The sequence below is a fragment of the Prenolepis imparis genome, unplaced genomic scaffold, assembly GCF_030444845.1.
Source record: "Prenolepis imparis isolate NDT839.2.m4 unplaced genomic scaffold, iyPreImpa1.0 SCAF_3, whole genome shotgun sequence".
Classification (NCBI taxonomy): domain Eukaryota; kingdom Metazoa; phylum Arthropoda; class Insecta; order Hymenoptera; family Formicidae; genus Prenolepis; species Prenolepis imparis.
Window position 1 is genome coordinate 1,550,871 of NW_028141161.1, and position 17,558 is coordinate 1,568,428.

The window sequence follows — 17,558 nt, forward strand, 5'->3', positions numbered from 1 at the left end:
TGCAGAATAAGAAGAGTTGCGGCAATGCATCAAATAATGTTTGAGTTTTTATTTTAATTAAATTTTAATGTTAATTTTAATTAATCTTTAATGTTTAATTTATGTAATTGATTTGTTCAAAAAAAATAATTATATGTCATCTTTAATATTTATATCTATTTCTCTTTGTTAATATTCAACATATTGTTTTTACATATTATTATATTTTTACTTTAATTTTGAAAGTATACACTACTCTAAAAAAAATTATTTTTTATTAATAATAAAAATAAATATAAATATAAACTAATAATTTTTTAAATAATAATTAATAATTATTTAAAAAATGAATAATAATATTCTAAAGTAAATTCTTAAAAAATGTTTAATTTTAATTTATATATATATATATATATATATATATATATAAACAGTAAGAGAGATATTAGAAAGTTTAATAAATAACATAATTATTGTAAATAAATATAAATAAATAAATATAAATAAATTTAAATAAAAATATAAATGTACGTATATAAATAAGTATAAATAAATATAAATAAATATAAATACCATTTCTTATTATTATATAATAATAACATTAACATTTATACAATTAATAATAATTGACAATTAATAAAAATAATAAACCATAATTATTGTTAATATTACATAACAAGTATTAATATACTGATAACATATTTATTTCTTAAATTAAATTAAATTATTTACTTTGTTATTGTTATTTTAATATAAATAATTTTTTATCAGATTTGAAAAGCCAAAAAAATTAAATATACATTTCCTTATATACATAATTTTTTACGTATCTATTATTTCGTTGATTACCAAGTAAACTCTTAATGATTTGCCAAGAACGAACTCGTGAAAAAGTAACATAAAGTTGCCCGTGATTAAAAACATCTTTACAAAGATCTAAACCAATTTTATCAAACGTTTGTCCTTGCGATTTGTTAATTGTCATAGCAAAAGCTAATTTTATCGGAAACTGTCTTCTGGAAAAAGTAAAAGGATATATATTTTCACAATATAATGTTATACGATTTAAAAACACAATATCTCCTGCTTTGTCACCTGTTAAAATCTTACACTTTAATAAATGATCTCCAAGTTCTATAACCATTAATCGTGTTCCATTGCAAAGACCTTCATTGATACTAAGATTTCTAATCAACATAATGATACAATTTGGTCTTAAACGCAATTCATGTGGAGGAAGAGATGATGGAGATAAACTATTTAAATATTCTGGTAAACTTCACCAATGTCACCATTGTCACCATTTATAGCACTGTCTACACTTGTATAAATTCGTTCATTAACTATATCTAATAATTCAACAACTTTCTTATTGATTTCATCTACGTCAACATTTCTTGCAGAAAGTATCGCACATTTAGCTACTTTGACAAACTCCTTTTTTCGTATTAAATCACCATATGTATCTTCAACAATATCAGCATTAATAGGCGCTACACAACATTCAGGAATTTCTATATTATCATTTAAATCATTTAATTTGCCATCTCCCATATCCAATAAAAACTTTGCAAATTCAATTTCTTCTTGAAGAACTCGCATATTTTGGGTTAAAGAAAATTTTACGAAATGTCTCCAAGTAGAACTAAATTTAATAGAAAGATTTACAATTTCATTTCGAGTAGCATGTAATTTAATAGGTAAAAGTTGTCTGAAATCACCATCCAATAAAACAATTTTTCCGCCAAAGGGAAAATCATTATTCATAATATCACGCAATGTTCTATCCATAATTTCTAAAGCATATCGTGGTGCCATTGGTGCTTCATCCCAAATAAAAATATCAGTTTCCTTCAAATATTGAGCTTCTTTAGTTTGTATTTTAATAGCAGATGACGAATCAGCGAATAATGGAACCGGTAATCCAAATGTCTTATGAACTGTTTTTCCAGTAGGTAATAATGTCGCTGCAATGCCCGTAAAAGCCATTGTACACACATGTTTATTTCTAATTCTAGCTAAATGATAAATAGTTGTGTACATAAATGTTTTACCTGATCCACCTGGACCATCAATATAAAAACAATTATGATTATTATTTTTATTGTCTAATCTATTTAATAAAAGATCAACTATCTCTTTTTGCTTCTCATTTAATTGTTTGTATTGTTTTGTGCCTATTTCTATATCTTCATCAAATGTCATGTAATCTTCCTCTCCACTATTTTCTATTAACTGTTCCATTTGTGGAAAATCAGCAAGACTTTTACCTTCAGCACGAAGCATACTATTAATTTGCATATAAGCTTTATTTTGTCCTTGTAACATACCAAAATGTCGAACATAATCCTCAGACATTGCTTCTTTAAAATTTTCCCACAACTCTTCAGGATGTAATGGTTGACAATGTAATAATAAACGTACAAATAATCTACGAAGTTGTCGAGGCATCATCCATGCAACAGCTTCATTCATAGCTCGTTTCCATTCATCATCATCTTCGATTAAACCTAAAGCCAAACATGCCGCTGAAAATGATTGACAAAATTCTCCATTTACAGTTTTCAAATCATTAAAACTTGTAGCCCCCTTTACTGTAAGTAATAATAATCGTAAATGATATAATTCTGTTTGTGCTGGACTAACGGAATATATTCGTCCTACACAATTAAAATGGCTTTTGCGTTTAACCCAACGCGATATATTTCTACCATTAATTTTTTCTTTTTTAAATGTATAATAGCGTGGAATTTCTATATATAAATATTGTCTTGCTTCTTCATCTCGTAAGTTCAATGAGAAATAATCTATTAACATAGTAACTTGATTTAAAGCAGATGTCATGACGTTGTCAATATTTTCATTTTCGATTATAATATTTTGTTCATTAGGAAGATGGACTGGCAAACGCATTATAGTATGACTTTTATCTTGTAACTTTTTACCAAGAATACGCCAAATGGCTTCTACAGGTCCAACATAACGAGCTTCGATATAATTATGTATCTCATCATGATCAATAATTACATTTTCTGTTACTGGTTCAATGGTTATAGCAGCAACATCGTGTCCTTTATAAATATATTTATACAAATATTTAACCGATTTAATACTTGAAACTACCTCAACGTTAATATGACAATTAAATATAATCGATAAAATAGGACAATATGGAACAACATAACGATTATCAACTTTATATCCGCCAGGACGTTCAAAATTTTTACCATTATCTCGTCTACGATAATAAGGATAAGCATTTTCATCCATTCTAGTCTCTTCGAGAAATGGTTTTGGAAAGTGTTTCAACGACGAACAACGTCCATCTACCAAGCACCAATCGCCACAAGGTCCATGAATCATATGTTTCATAACTATATCATGTAAAATACGATTTTCATCAGGATTAGGAATTTCAGCAAAAATGTATTTATCAACAATTTGTGAAGTTGTTATTTTAAAATTGTATTTTAAAGTAATCAACAAATGAATAAGTGGCAAACCGCGTTTTTGAAATTCAATAACGTATACAAATGCTGCTACTTCACCAAAAAATTTTTGCTTTACAATTAAATCAATTAAATAATCTTTTTTAATGTTAAAAACACGAGCACAAATATCAGGTCTATCAGAAGCTTGTTGACCAGACAATAGATTTTCCTCGATTTCACGCCATTTTGGATTGCAAGTCATAGTAATAAAAAGATCTGGCTTACCAAATTTACTAACAATTGCCATTGCATCTTGATAATGTTGTAACATATTACGCAGCGATCCAATAAACGTGGAAGGAAGTATAACCATTTTTCCAATACGTCCATTTAAGTTATTCGCCGTAGTTTGTAAATAATCTCTTAATCCTTGGTATGTTTCGGAACGTAATTCTTTTTGATGATTTTTACAATAATCAATTCTATCTTTTTCTATTTTTACATAACTATCTACAAGCCATTGCTGAAATAAGCGACGTCCTAATAAAAAAACATTAAATTCATCACGAATAGCCATACGATATTTAATATATTGTCCTCTAGTTATTCGTCTATCACTATTTATTTTTGTTAAATAACGATGCCATCCTTGAGTACCATATGGATAAAACAATGGATATATCCATGGTTCAACATTTGGATCCATAATACTAACATTTTGTAAAGTTTTAGTATTTCTATTACGTATTGTAACGTATGACTCTGGAATTTCTCCATCAGCAGTAGTACAAAAAACAGCAGCAACTTCATTAGTTCTTTGAGCATTATATCGACGTCTATCCATACCTGGTTTTAAAGTAAATAATAATTGTAATTCAGGTAATAATTCACCTGATTCCGTTTGTAAACGTCGTTGATTTTCTAATTCTTCACCCATCATTTGATAAGATTGAGCAAATACATTAAATTCTCGCATTATTTGTTCAAGGTTTTGTATAATTTCAAAATCTAAATATGAATTTTGATTAAGACGATGATCTATGGCTTCATTTGAATCCACAATAAAAAGTTGACCATAAGTAGGACTTTCATTTTGTGCAGCATATAATGCTGTATTAATTTGATAATAAATTTGTCCTTGTATTTTGAAACAATATGGACCAGGTCGTCTATTGTTAAAGTTAATTAAATTAGCATTAAATGATTCAAATGAAAACGAACTATTATAACTACGAATATGTTTAAAAAAATCATTAGATTTTATATGACTACCATCGAATAAATTACGAAGTAATTGAGGAAATTCAGGTAATGGTTGTAAATGTACTGCACCATGATTGCAACAATCGTGAAATGAGTTTCCTTTGTTAGATACTTTTTCAGATGCAAAATGCTTTGCTTTGCAATGAACACAAGATACGTTCATAGAACCAATATAATATTCAACAACATTACTAATTGACATAGTATTATTATTATTTAAGCGAGGTTGATTTCTCTGTCGTGAACGATAACGAGATTGACATTCTGCAGAACGTTGCTGGCATACTGATGTAGTATTTCCAGAACTTTGTCCAACTATTTCTTCATCTAATTCTATTATATGATTATTATGTATTGTACCAGCAACACAATGATTTCTGTTATCAACTGATTTTAGTATATTATTTCTTACTTTTACAATTTGGCGACGACAATGTTGATTCTCTGCTTTTCTTTCACGACATCGTCGTTGAAATTCTTCTTCTTCTTCTAAAGTACGTTGTATTTTGCGTTTCGGCATTTTACGAAAGTTTAATATTTATAAAAATAGATATATTACGCTATTTATATATATATATATATATATATATATGCACAGAAATACACACCTACACACGATTTTTTTAAAGTATATGTAAATATTTTATTAAAATATATATTTTATTGGATTTAAACAAATTATTAAAATTTAAACAATGTCTGTATATGTATTTTATACGTATATCAATTACAAAGAAAAAAGATATGTATATTAGATGATATAATAATTAAAGCAAAATTAAATGTGCGATAATTAAAATTATGCGTTAATTAAAACTCTTTGAAAATTAAAATACAAATATGTATGAAGAAAAAGAAATGTTTCTTTTCAATGCAATTTAAAATATATTAAAAAATTCAACTATATTACAACTATTCGTGATCATTATCATTATCATCATTATTATTGTCATCAATGTCATCATCATCATCATCAATGTCATCAATATCATCATTATCATCATCATCATCATCATCAATGTCATCAATGTCATCATCATCATCATCATCATCTTCATAATCAGCATATCATCATCAACATTATCATCATCATCATCATCATCATCATTTTATCAAATATCTTTATTATTTACAAATATCTTTATTATGTACAAAATTAATATATAATATATATATATATATATCTCAATAATTAAAATATATTGTTAAGTTTATATTTTAATAATTATTAAATAATATACAAATACAACTTAAATGTATTATAAGTATATATATATATATATATATATATATGCATAACTAATTATAACTATATAATAATTAATTTTAACTATATATTATTATTATTATTATTATTATTATTACTATTATTATATTTAAATATCTGCAAACGTCCTTATTTTTACTGCGTACCTGAAAATAAAATAAAAAATATTAATGTCAAATAGAAAAAATCATATTTTATAAATTTTAAAGACTATAATAGCTCCTGCACACAGGACGCGGTAAAACTTGCCGCGCGGCAAGAAGTGACGTGGTGGCCAATCGAATGCTTGCTATAACAGAAATAATAGATATATAACTTCCACCGCGCGGAAAATATTGAACTGAATCTTTTCCGCGAGACGGAAATAATTTCTATTGAATATTCTTCATTTATATGCATTTTCTATGCGTAAATTTTGTTTGCCACGTTGCTTTTTGCCGCGCAACAAGCTTTACCGCATTCTGTGTGCAGGAACCATAATAGAGATAGAAAGAGTGAAAGAGATAATTATATTATATTTTTATATTATCATTATTCCATGACTTTAAGTCATGGGACACTGTACGCACGCAAGCACACACGCACGCGCGCGCGCACGCACACACACACACACCTATACACGAAGGTTAAACCAAAAATAAGTTTCGCTATTTTTTTCTTCCAAGAAACAAAAATTAACAGATCTCTCTGGCGTCAAAAACTTTTGTTTAGAAATTTTAAAAACATTCATACAGTTTGAATAAAAAACGACCTCGCAGCTTTAAATACGCTTCTTGCAACTATGAAACGAATTTTTTAGCGTGTCCAACTATGAGGAAAAATGTATGAGTATTCAAATAATTTTTCGTTGGAGCTCATTGTCAAGAATTTTAAAAAAGATATGTTTAATACTGATGACAACACGGACCATATTTGAATGCTCGTACATTTTTTCTAATAAACTTTTCTTAACTGTTAATAGATATTTGTTGCACTCTCATTTCTCGCAGTCAAAAATTAAAGAATCGCCCGTATCTCGCAGTTGGACACACTAAAAAATCGCTCCATTAGTTGAAAAAAACGTACTTAAATGCCAAGTCGCTTCCGCACCAAACTGCGTACCAATGTTTTCAGAATATCTAAACAAAAATTTATGACACTCGAGAGATCTGCAAATTTGTCGTTTCCTGGGAGAAAATAAATAGAAAAACATACTTTTTTTTAACACCTTGTACACACATATACATATATACAAAAGTATCCTATTTTAAATAATACAAATATTAGATGATTGCAAAAGTTCGTGCCCGATTTGCATAGATGGATTAATAACTTCAAATCGGGCACGAACTTTTGCAATCATCCAATATATAACTGCTATGTAACACGTTATAACATGCATATTACATGTAACGTACACGTTAGTTGTTATTTCCCACTCATTGTAACATTTGTAATATATAACATATGTTATATTGTAATTATATTGTAATTATATTCCAACTGAAAAAATTTGATTATTTTTAGCATCCTACAATATCGATGCTATCTGGGATATAATTACAATATAATTAAAGTATAACATATGTTATATTATAAATGGTACATCTATGAGTGGGAAATTACAACTAATGTGTACGTTATATATAACATGCACGTTATATAGCATTATATACATGTTATAATACATAGCAGTTATATTTTGTGTTTGCTGGGATGCGTTGTTAAACGTACTTTTTTGTTCTCTTTCCTTCTCTTTCTTATTCTCCTTTCTTTGTATCTTCTTCTCTCTCTCTCTCTCTCTCTCTCTCTCTCTCTCTCTCTCTCTCCTTTTCCTTCTTTTTTTGACTTTTCGCTTGACGGCTCGACAACTGACAAATTAAAATAATACAGCATATATATTATTAATTATATATATATAAATTATAATATAGTAGTACACATAATTACATACATATACACAAACACAAACACACACACACGCACGCACGCACACCTATACACAAAGATTAAACCAAAAGTAAGTTTCTCTATTTTATTTTTAATCTTCCAAGACACAACAATTAACAAGATCTCTCGGACGTCAGAACTTTTGTTTAGGAATTTTAAAAACATTCATATAGTTTGAATCAAAAGCGACCTCGCAGCTTTAAATACGCTTCTTGCAACTATGGAACGATTTTTTTTAGCGTGTCCAACTATGAGGAAAAATGTATGAGTATTCAAATAATTTTTCGTTGGAGCTCATTGTCAAGAATTTTAAAAAAGATATGTTTAATACTGATGACAACACGGACCATATTTGAATGCTCGTGCATTTTTTCTAATAAACTTTTCTTAATTGTTAATAAACATATTTGTTGCACTCTCATTTTACGCAGTCAAAAATTGAATAACCGACCGTATCTCGCAGTTGGACACACTAAAAAAATCGCTCCCTTAGTTGAAAAATACGTACTTAAATGCCAAGTCGCTTCCGCACCAAACTGCGTACCAATGCTTTCAGAATACCTAAACAAAAATTTATGACACTCGAGAGATCTGCAAATTTGTTGTTTCCTGGGAGAAAATAAATAGAGAAACTTAACTTTTTTTTTAACACCTGCTTGTACACACATATACATATATACAAAAGTATCCTATCCCAGACAGCACACAATATTTATGATAGATTCATAAATATTTATGAATATATATTTTTTTCAAATATTATATAAATATTTTAAAAATGTTTTATAAAAACCTTTATTTTAACATATTATTAAAACATAAATTAAATATTTCATATAATATTTATGGTATGTAAAGATAAATATTTATAGTAATTATTTTGTAAATATCTTTTAACTAAATTGTTAGTTCTTTCATTTACCGCTTTGTGACGTATCTTTCTCGTATTTAATTTTCGTCGTGAGAATTATATAAGGCTGGCAAAAACGGTAATTAATATTTAAAATTAAAAATGTCATAACATTATTTCTCTTTTTGAGCTACATTTTGCAACAGAATGTCTTTTAACAAATAAATTTACGTATATGTATATCGATGTGTACGTAAATTTATTTGTTAAACTACTCTGTTGCCTAAGTATATTCAGTGTATATTATAATTTTATTTTCTATTTTAAAATAAATGTCTAATAATATTCGGGTTATCATATGTACTGCGATTCCCGTCGCGACCTCTATGTGCCCTCAACTCAGCTACGGGTGTCTTAGCGCCACCAATTATTATCTCAGTTACGCTTGTCATGACCGTGCATGCACAACTCTCGTTTACGGTATTGTACCTCGCACATTATAAGTCGTTCGTTCTAAATAAACATCTTGTTCATTGTGTCCTCTTAATTGCTTAACGCTATTATTCCTGCGACTCCTGTACACAATAGGTTATGGGCCCAGGATCGCAATCGAGAAATTAAAAGAATCGCGAGTGATATCCGTGAAAAGATAAACATGGCGTCGTCGACTGTCAGAATCGAGCTACTTAACAAAGAAACTTTCGACACATGGAAGATCCAAATGGAGGCCCTTCTCGTAAAAAACGATGCGTGGTATTACGTTAGCGGTGAGGCCATGAAACCCGAACTCATCGCCGGCAACGAAGAATCTGCGGAACGACTGAGAAGATGGGAAACAGCGGATCGAAAGGCTAAATCCGATATCATTCTTTCGATAAGCCCGACTGAATTAAAACAGGTGAAAGGCTGTAATACTTCGAGAGAAGTATGGAATAAGCTCGCATCGATCTATCAGTCGAAGGGTCCCGCTAGGAAAGCAACTCTGCTAAAACAACTAACGCTGCAACGAATGGAAGACAACGAAGATGTGCGGGAATATTTACGCAAATTTTTCGATACTGTGGACAAATTGAATGACATGGAAGTGGACATTAATCCGGATTTGCTGACAGTGATGTTGTTGTACAGTCTTCCTCCATGTTTTGAAAACTTTAGATGTGCAATAGAGTCACGTGACGATTTACCGACACCGGAAGTGCTTCGTGTTAAAATCGTGGAAGAGCACGATGCCAGGAAGAACGACGCGCGCATCACAGGCCAAGGCGCCATGATCGCCAAACGTTTTGAGAAACGTAAGAACCCTAAGGAAAAGAAAGGAAACGTCACATCTCAGAAGATACCCTTCAAGTTCAAATGCCATCGTTGTGGAAAGACTGGTCATAAAGCAGCCGACTGTAATTCGCGCACTGAGGACGATCGAACATCCTCGAAGAATCCTGAGAAAGGAAAAATGGCCGATGCCGATGACGTGAGTGTGTTCGCGTGTATGCCGGTAAAAAATTCGGAGAAACAGGAAGTGTTCCAGGCTAAGGATGCGACACATGTCGATAGATGGTGTTTGGATAGCGGATGCACCTCACATCTATGCAGTGACTCGGATAAGTTCACGCACATCGGGAAGATCGCCGCCGGAAGATTAAATCTTGCAAATAATTCGTCGACAAATATAACAGGTAAAGGTACTGTACGTCTCAATGCTGAGATCGAAGGTAGATCGAGGAGTCTCAATCTCGAAGATGCTCTACACGTGCCGGACCTGCGCACCAATCTACTGTCGGTAAGCAAGATTACCGATCGAGGATTCAAAGTTATCTTCGATGATAAATCGGCTAAAGTCATTGACCGACATGGAGCCACCAAGCTCGAAGCCTTTCGTACCAACGGATTGTATTATATACAAGATCATCACGAGTGCAAGTCAGCGGCTGTCATCGGCACAGAAGATAAATCGACCAGAGATTCATTGGAAGTTTGGCATCGTAAAATGGGTCACCTAAATTTAAAGGATCTCGCGACGAGCAACAAACACGGAACCGTGCGCGGAATGGATATTATAAATTCCGAACGAGATGTAAAATGTGAAGTCTGCATTCGTGGAAAGATGACCAGGTCTCCTTTTTCCAAGAAGTCCGATAGGCAGACAGGGCTTCTGGACTTGATTCACTCAGACGTATGCGGGCCTATGAGATTCGAATCTTTCGGAAGGTCCAAGTATTTCGTAACTTTCATAGACGATTGCTCGCGTTGGTGTGTGGTAAAAATGATCAGAAACAAAAGCGAAGTTTTCAACGCTTTCAAACAATTCAAAGCGCTTGTCGAAAATCAAGTCGGACGCAAGATAAAATGCCTGCAATCGGACAACGGCAAGGAGTACGTCAATCGAGAATTCGACGATTTCCTGAAGGCGAATGGAATCCAGCGTAGATTGACAGTTACTCACACTCCTGAACAGAACGGAGTTGCAGAGAGGAAGAATCGGACGCTCGTGGAAATGGCGAGGTGTCTTCTAATCCAATCGAACCTGTCTCCTTCTTTCTGGGGAGAGGCCATTAATACGGCGAGTTATATACGCAACAGATGTCCAACTAACAGTCTTGACGGCAGTACTCCTTACGAGAAATGGATGGGCAAGGCGCCTAACGTCGGACATTTCCAAGAATTCGGCTGTCAGGTATATTCTTTAAATAGAGAACCTAATAAAGAAAAATTTCAGCCGCGATCCAAGAAGGGCATTTTCGTCGGATATTCCGAAAACTCCAAAGCATTCCGAATATGGATCCCGGACGAACACAGGATAGACATATCTAGAGATGTGGAATTCATCGCTGTACCAGAAGCCTCTAGTCGGACGCATGCAAGTTTCGACCCGAAGGAGAAGGCCATTGATAAAGAATGGAGGGAAGTCGAACTTCCAGCGTATGACGAAGATGTTGAGGATCTAGCCGATGATGCGGATGATCTGGTCACCGACGTTCTAGGCGAGGATCGTGTTGCTGACCCTCAAATCGCTGTTAAAGATGTCGAGGAAGACCTCGAAAAATCATGTCTGGACTCAGGGGAAGACCTAAAAAATTGTATCAGGTTGCAAGCGATACGATCGAGGAAGCCGAGTTCGCTTACCTTGCCGAAGTTCCAGTCAAACAATCCCTAGATGGACCCGATGCCGAAGAATGGATTCAGGCTATGGTTAAGGAAATGAAGTCCATTATAAAAAACGACAAATGGACGTTGGTGGATCGTCCTGAAGAACGTAAGGTCGTCGGCAGCCGGTTCGTATTACGAAACAAGTTCAATCGGGACGGGACGATAGAGCGGAGAAAGGCGCGCATTGTCGTGCGTGGATTCTCCCAGCACCCAGGTGTTGATTTTAATGAGACTTTTGCACCTGTGGCTCGCCTAAGCTCTATTCGCATCGTGACTGCCCTCGCGGCCCAACATCATATGAAGATCCATCATATGGACGTTGTGACCGCTTATTTGAACAGCGAATTAGAAGAACAAATCTTCATGGAGATGCCTGGATATTCAGATTTCATCTTAGAAGAGATAGTCGCTTCTGAGAGGAAGGGGAAGCTTGTCGACGAGGCTTCTAGCATGCTCCAACAACTGAAGAAAGGTGACAAGGTCTGCTTGCTAAGAAAGGCTCTTTATGGACTTCGTCAAGCTGGTCGTCGCTGGCACGTGAAGTTGAGTCGCGAACTCAAGAATTTTGGACTCCAGTCTTCTTCAGCCGACCCATGTGTATTTTTCGCCGAAAAGGGCGAAGACATACTTCTCGTAACCGTATACGTGGACGATATTCTGGTCGCTTCTCGCGACACCTCCAAAATTGTCAAACTAACCAAATATCTTTCCAGGTGCTTCCAAATCACAGATCTCGGAGAAATAAATTATTGCCTTGGCATTGAATTTTCTCAAGATGAGGAACGGATTCTGATGAGCCAGGAGGGATATATTAGCGATATTCTCAACAGATTCGGAATGGGGGAGTCCAAGCCTGTGTCCACTCCCTTAGATTGCAGCATTAGGTTGAGGAAGGGCGATAATTGTTCAACCGTGCAAGAAAGAAATCTGCCGTTCCGTGAGTTGATCGGCATGCTAACGTATTTAGCTGTTTGTACCAGACCTGACATTGCTTTTACAGTGAGCTACCTCAGCCAGTTCAACAGTTATTTTAACGAGACTCACTGGAAATCAGCGAAACGTGTCCTACGTTACCTAAAAGGCACATCAAAAGTCGGCCTGTCATTTAAGAAGACCGACGGTAATTTGACCGGATATACTGATGCTGATTGGGCAAATTGTTTGGATGACCGCCGATCGTATACGGGTTATGTATTTACCTTAAATAATTCCATTATATCCTGGGAATCGAGGAAGCAGAGAACTACGGCGCTTTCATCGACCGAGGCCGAGTGTATGGCCATATCCGATGCCGTCAAAGAAGCCATATACCTTCGAAGATTTATTAAGGATTTGGGCTTCGGACTACCGACTACTTTGAAGATCTTCAATGATAACAACGGTGCCCGGAAATTGGCGGAAAACCCTGTATTTCATGCCAGGACCAAGCACTTAGATGTCCGTCACCATTTTGTGCGCGAAGTTCTGGAAAGTGGAGTTCTTGAGATCGAATATGCCCCTACTGAGTCTATGCCCGCTGATATTCTTACTAAGGGACTGTCTAAGTCGAAACACGAAAATTGTCTTAATCTTTTGGGTCTTGGAACCATTTAAATTCTCTGAAATGTCGCGCGCTCGTCGAGGGGAAGTATTCGGGTTATCATATGTACTGCGATTCCCGTCGCGACCTCTATGTGCCCTCAACTCAGCTACGGGTGTCTTAGCGCCACCAATTATTATCTCAGTTACGCTTGTCATGACCGTGCATGCACAACTCTCGTTTACGGTAGCTCGCGGCATTGTACCTCGCACATTATAAGTCGTTCGTTCTAAATAAACATCTTGTTCATTGTGTCCTCTTAATTGCTTAACGCTATTATTCCTGCGACTCCTGTACACCAATAAATAAGTTACTTATAAACATTTTTTACACATTTTTAATTTTTTATAAATGACTAATATAGTTTTAAAAACACAAAAACATCTAATCGACCAAATTTTAAATTAGACTATATCAACCGATCGCTTTGATTGAAAAATCGTTAATTATGTCTTTTTAACTCATGATTTCTTACTGGGTATTTATTAAAGAAAATATAAATTTAAAAAAAAAATCTGTATTATAATAATATATAAATATATTTATAATATTTACTATAATATTTATCGTAAATATTTTCTGATATTTAAGATAAATATTTATGATCTATTGAATCTAAGACTCCAAAAACATTTATAAAATATTTATAATAAATATTTATAAAATATTAAAATAATTAATATAAATATTCTATAAATATTTTATAAATATGCTGTGCTGTCTAGGATTTTAAATAATACAAATATATAACTGCTATGTAACTCGTTATAATATGCATATTAAATGTAACGTACACGTTAGTTGTTATTTCCCACTCATTGATGTAACATTTGTAATATGTAACATATGTTATATTGTAGTTATATTGTAATTTTATATTCCAACTAAAAAAATTTGATTATCTTCGGCATCCTACAATATCGATGCTATCTGGGATATAATTACAATATAATTAAAATATAACAATATATGTTATATTACAAATGTTACATCTATGAGTGGGAAGTTACAACTAACGTGTACATGTAACATGCACGTTATATAGTATATATATAGCATTATATACATGTTACATAGCAGTTATATTTTGTGTTTGCTGGGATGCGTTGTTAAACGTACTTTTTTGTTCTCTTCCCTTTTCTCTTTCTTATTCTCCTTTCTCTCTATCTTCTTTTCTCTTTTTCTACCTCTCTCTCTCTCTCTCTCTCTCTCTCTCTCTCTCTCTCTTTCTCTCCTTTTCCTTCTTTTTCTGTCTTTCCTCTTAATGGCTTGACAACTGATAAATTAAGAGATATTATTAACATTGTATATAAATATTATTAAGTATATATTAGATATATTATAATATATAGTATATATATATTGTACATATACTACCCAGACAGCACACAATATTTATGATAAGGATTCATAAATATTTATGAATATATATTTTTTTCAAATATTATATAAATATTTTAAAAATGTTTTATAAAAACCTTTATTTAACATATTATTAAAACATAGATTAAATATTTCATATAATATTTATGGTATGTAAAGATAAATATTATGATAAATATTTATAAGATATTAAAATATTTATTATAAATATTCTATAAATATTTTACAAATATGCTGTGCTGTCTGGGTATATATTAAAATGTATAGTAGTACACATATAATTACACAGGCAGACACACACACACACAAATACACACACACACACACACGCACGCACGCACACACACGCACGCACGCACACACACACGCACGCACGCATATATACACGTATATATACAAAATTATTTGTCACTTTAGGTTACGTTGCAAAACGTCCTCTTCGAGAGAAATTTTACTTAAAAGCTATGGTACACACACACGTTACGTATATTATTGATTATCAGTAAAATTTTCCTCGAAGAGGACGTATTGGAACGTAACCTTAATTACTTTTTTATCTCTTCGTCTCTACGTCTCTTCTTCCTCTTTTTTCTTTCTCTATTTCTCTCTCTACTTCTCTCTCTTTCTTTTCTTCTTCTTCTTCTTTTTCTTTCTTCTCGACAACTGGCTAATTAATACAATATAAACTGATTATATAAAATAATATACGTATTTTATATACGTATAATATATACGTATATAAATATATAAATATATAATATAAATATATAAATATATAATATAAATATATAAATAAAGTCTTATAATATAAGAATTAGTCTTAGTCAGTGTTGGTCAATAAAATCTTAAACCTTGTTTAAAAATTCGACTGGCAAATCACATCTTACATATTGTTATTTACACACCTGGACCTAATAATGGTGTTGATTGAAATTGTTTATCAAGGCAGAGAAAAGTATAGAATCGAAGGGTCTGAATAGCTCAGTTGGTGAGAGCAGTCGCCCGGCAAGCGAAAGGTCTCGGGTTCGATTCCCGATTCAGCGACTTTCGGATCTATATTTTTCTCGCCTATAATTTTATAGGGGGGTTAGAGGGGAGTCGGGAAATAAATCTCGAATTGAGATTATTCCCAAATAAAGTCTTATAATATAAGAATTAGTCTTAGTCAGTGTTGGTCAATAAAATCTTAAACCTTGTTTAAAAATTCGACTGGCAAATCACATCTTACATATTGATAAATATATATATTAATATACATATAATAATATAAATATATAATTATTATTTACCTTATTCTTCTTAAAACTTCCTGCACAATTTACACTCTTTTAATATTATAACCAATTTTGACCTGAAACTGTCAAAATAATCTTGACGATCAAACACTACGAAGCATGATCAGCAAAAGAACCAATCAGTACCGCGGATTAAAGGCAACAATACTTCGATACATTCGAGAATAAATAACATGCCTTTTTTAGAAAAGGAATAATTTCTTTTATTATAATTATATTGATATTAATCTATGCACCATAGAGTTGCTTGTTGTTGCAGATAGATTTGGAGACGTCCGAAGGGCGGATCACTTTCAATGAAGAGGCGTGGATACCATTGAATCAACGCCATTATATATTGCAGCAGGTAACGTATGCACAGTGGGGGTTTTAGTGAGTAAGAATCTCACACTACGGAAAAGCGGGATGCCTTTTGAAGGTTTCCCCCACGTAAAAAAAAAAAAAAACAAAAAAAAACACTACTGCCATGTTAAAAGCTCTAGCTTCAATCAATTAATAATCCAATATAATAATCAACAATTATTTTTATATTATAGTATATAGTATATTTGAATATATAAAAATATTAAAAAATATTTTTTTAAATTGAGAAAAAGAATATTTTAAATATTAAAAAAATATTTTAAATATTCTTTTTAAAATAATCTTAAACACATTTTTAAAAATATTTTTATATATTCAAATACTTATTATTATATAAAAATAATTGTTGATTATATATTCATTGGAGTATTAATTATTGATTGAAGCTTGAGCTTTATGGCACAAACTGAACATCTTGTACATTGTCTGCATAATATTTCACTTATTTATAAAATATATAATATATAAGTTTATATATATATACACACACACACAGATATGACAAGCGTTCTAGATTTTTTTTTTTTCGATTATTGATGTTATATTGTATAATCTCTCTCTCTTCTCTCTCTCTCTCTCTCTCTCTCTCTCTCTTTCTCTCTGCTATATACATAAATACAATTATAACGTGAAAGAACTTACGAGTAATGTATGATGGCTCAATGTAAGAATATTCAATCTCGTAGAAAACTTGAGTTCAAATATATCAATATCAATTTTTTTTATAATATATTAAAATATACAAAAATCATAGAAATATATTTTTTAAAGGCGATAAACTTAAAAATTTTTATATTGAAAATATTATCTATGATTGCTACAAGCCAATTGTTAATTTATATTCGTTCTCTTATTCTTGTCTCTCTATCGCGCTGACTATACATAAAGTATCGATAAAAAAGTATAAGCAATAAATTGTCAAGTCTAATAAGTACCCGTGTCTAACATATATTTTGTATACTAATTCACTCTCAATTTACTGTTATTATTTATCATTAAACAATTATAAAACATACATATAATTTTTAGTGATATATATATATATATATATATATTTATATATAATATACGCACA

General features: G+C 31.8%; 1 protein-coding gene across 1 annotated transcript; it reads right to left on the reverse strand.

Moving 5' to 3' along the window:
• Positions 1–1,239: 1,239 nt before the first annotated feature.
• Positions 1,240–1,968, reverse strand: LOC145934195 (ATP-dependent DNA helicase Pif1-like). The gene has a single exon (XM_083034567.1). It carries the CDS (start codon positions 1,966–1,968, stop codon positions 1,240–1,242), a length of 729 nt encoding a protein of 242 aa, XP_082890693.1.
• Between the last annotated feature and the right edge of the window lie 15,590 nt (positions 1,969–17,558).

What these genes read in the sequence shown, in the direction of transcription:
- LOC145934195 (XM_083034567.1), bottom strand. Translation starts at nt 1,968, where the DNA reads ATGGCTTTTACGGGCATTGCAGCGACATTATTACCTACTGGAAAAACA.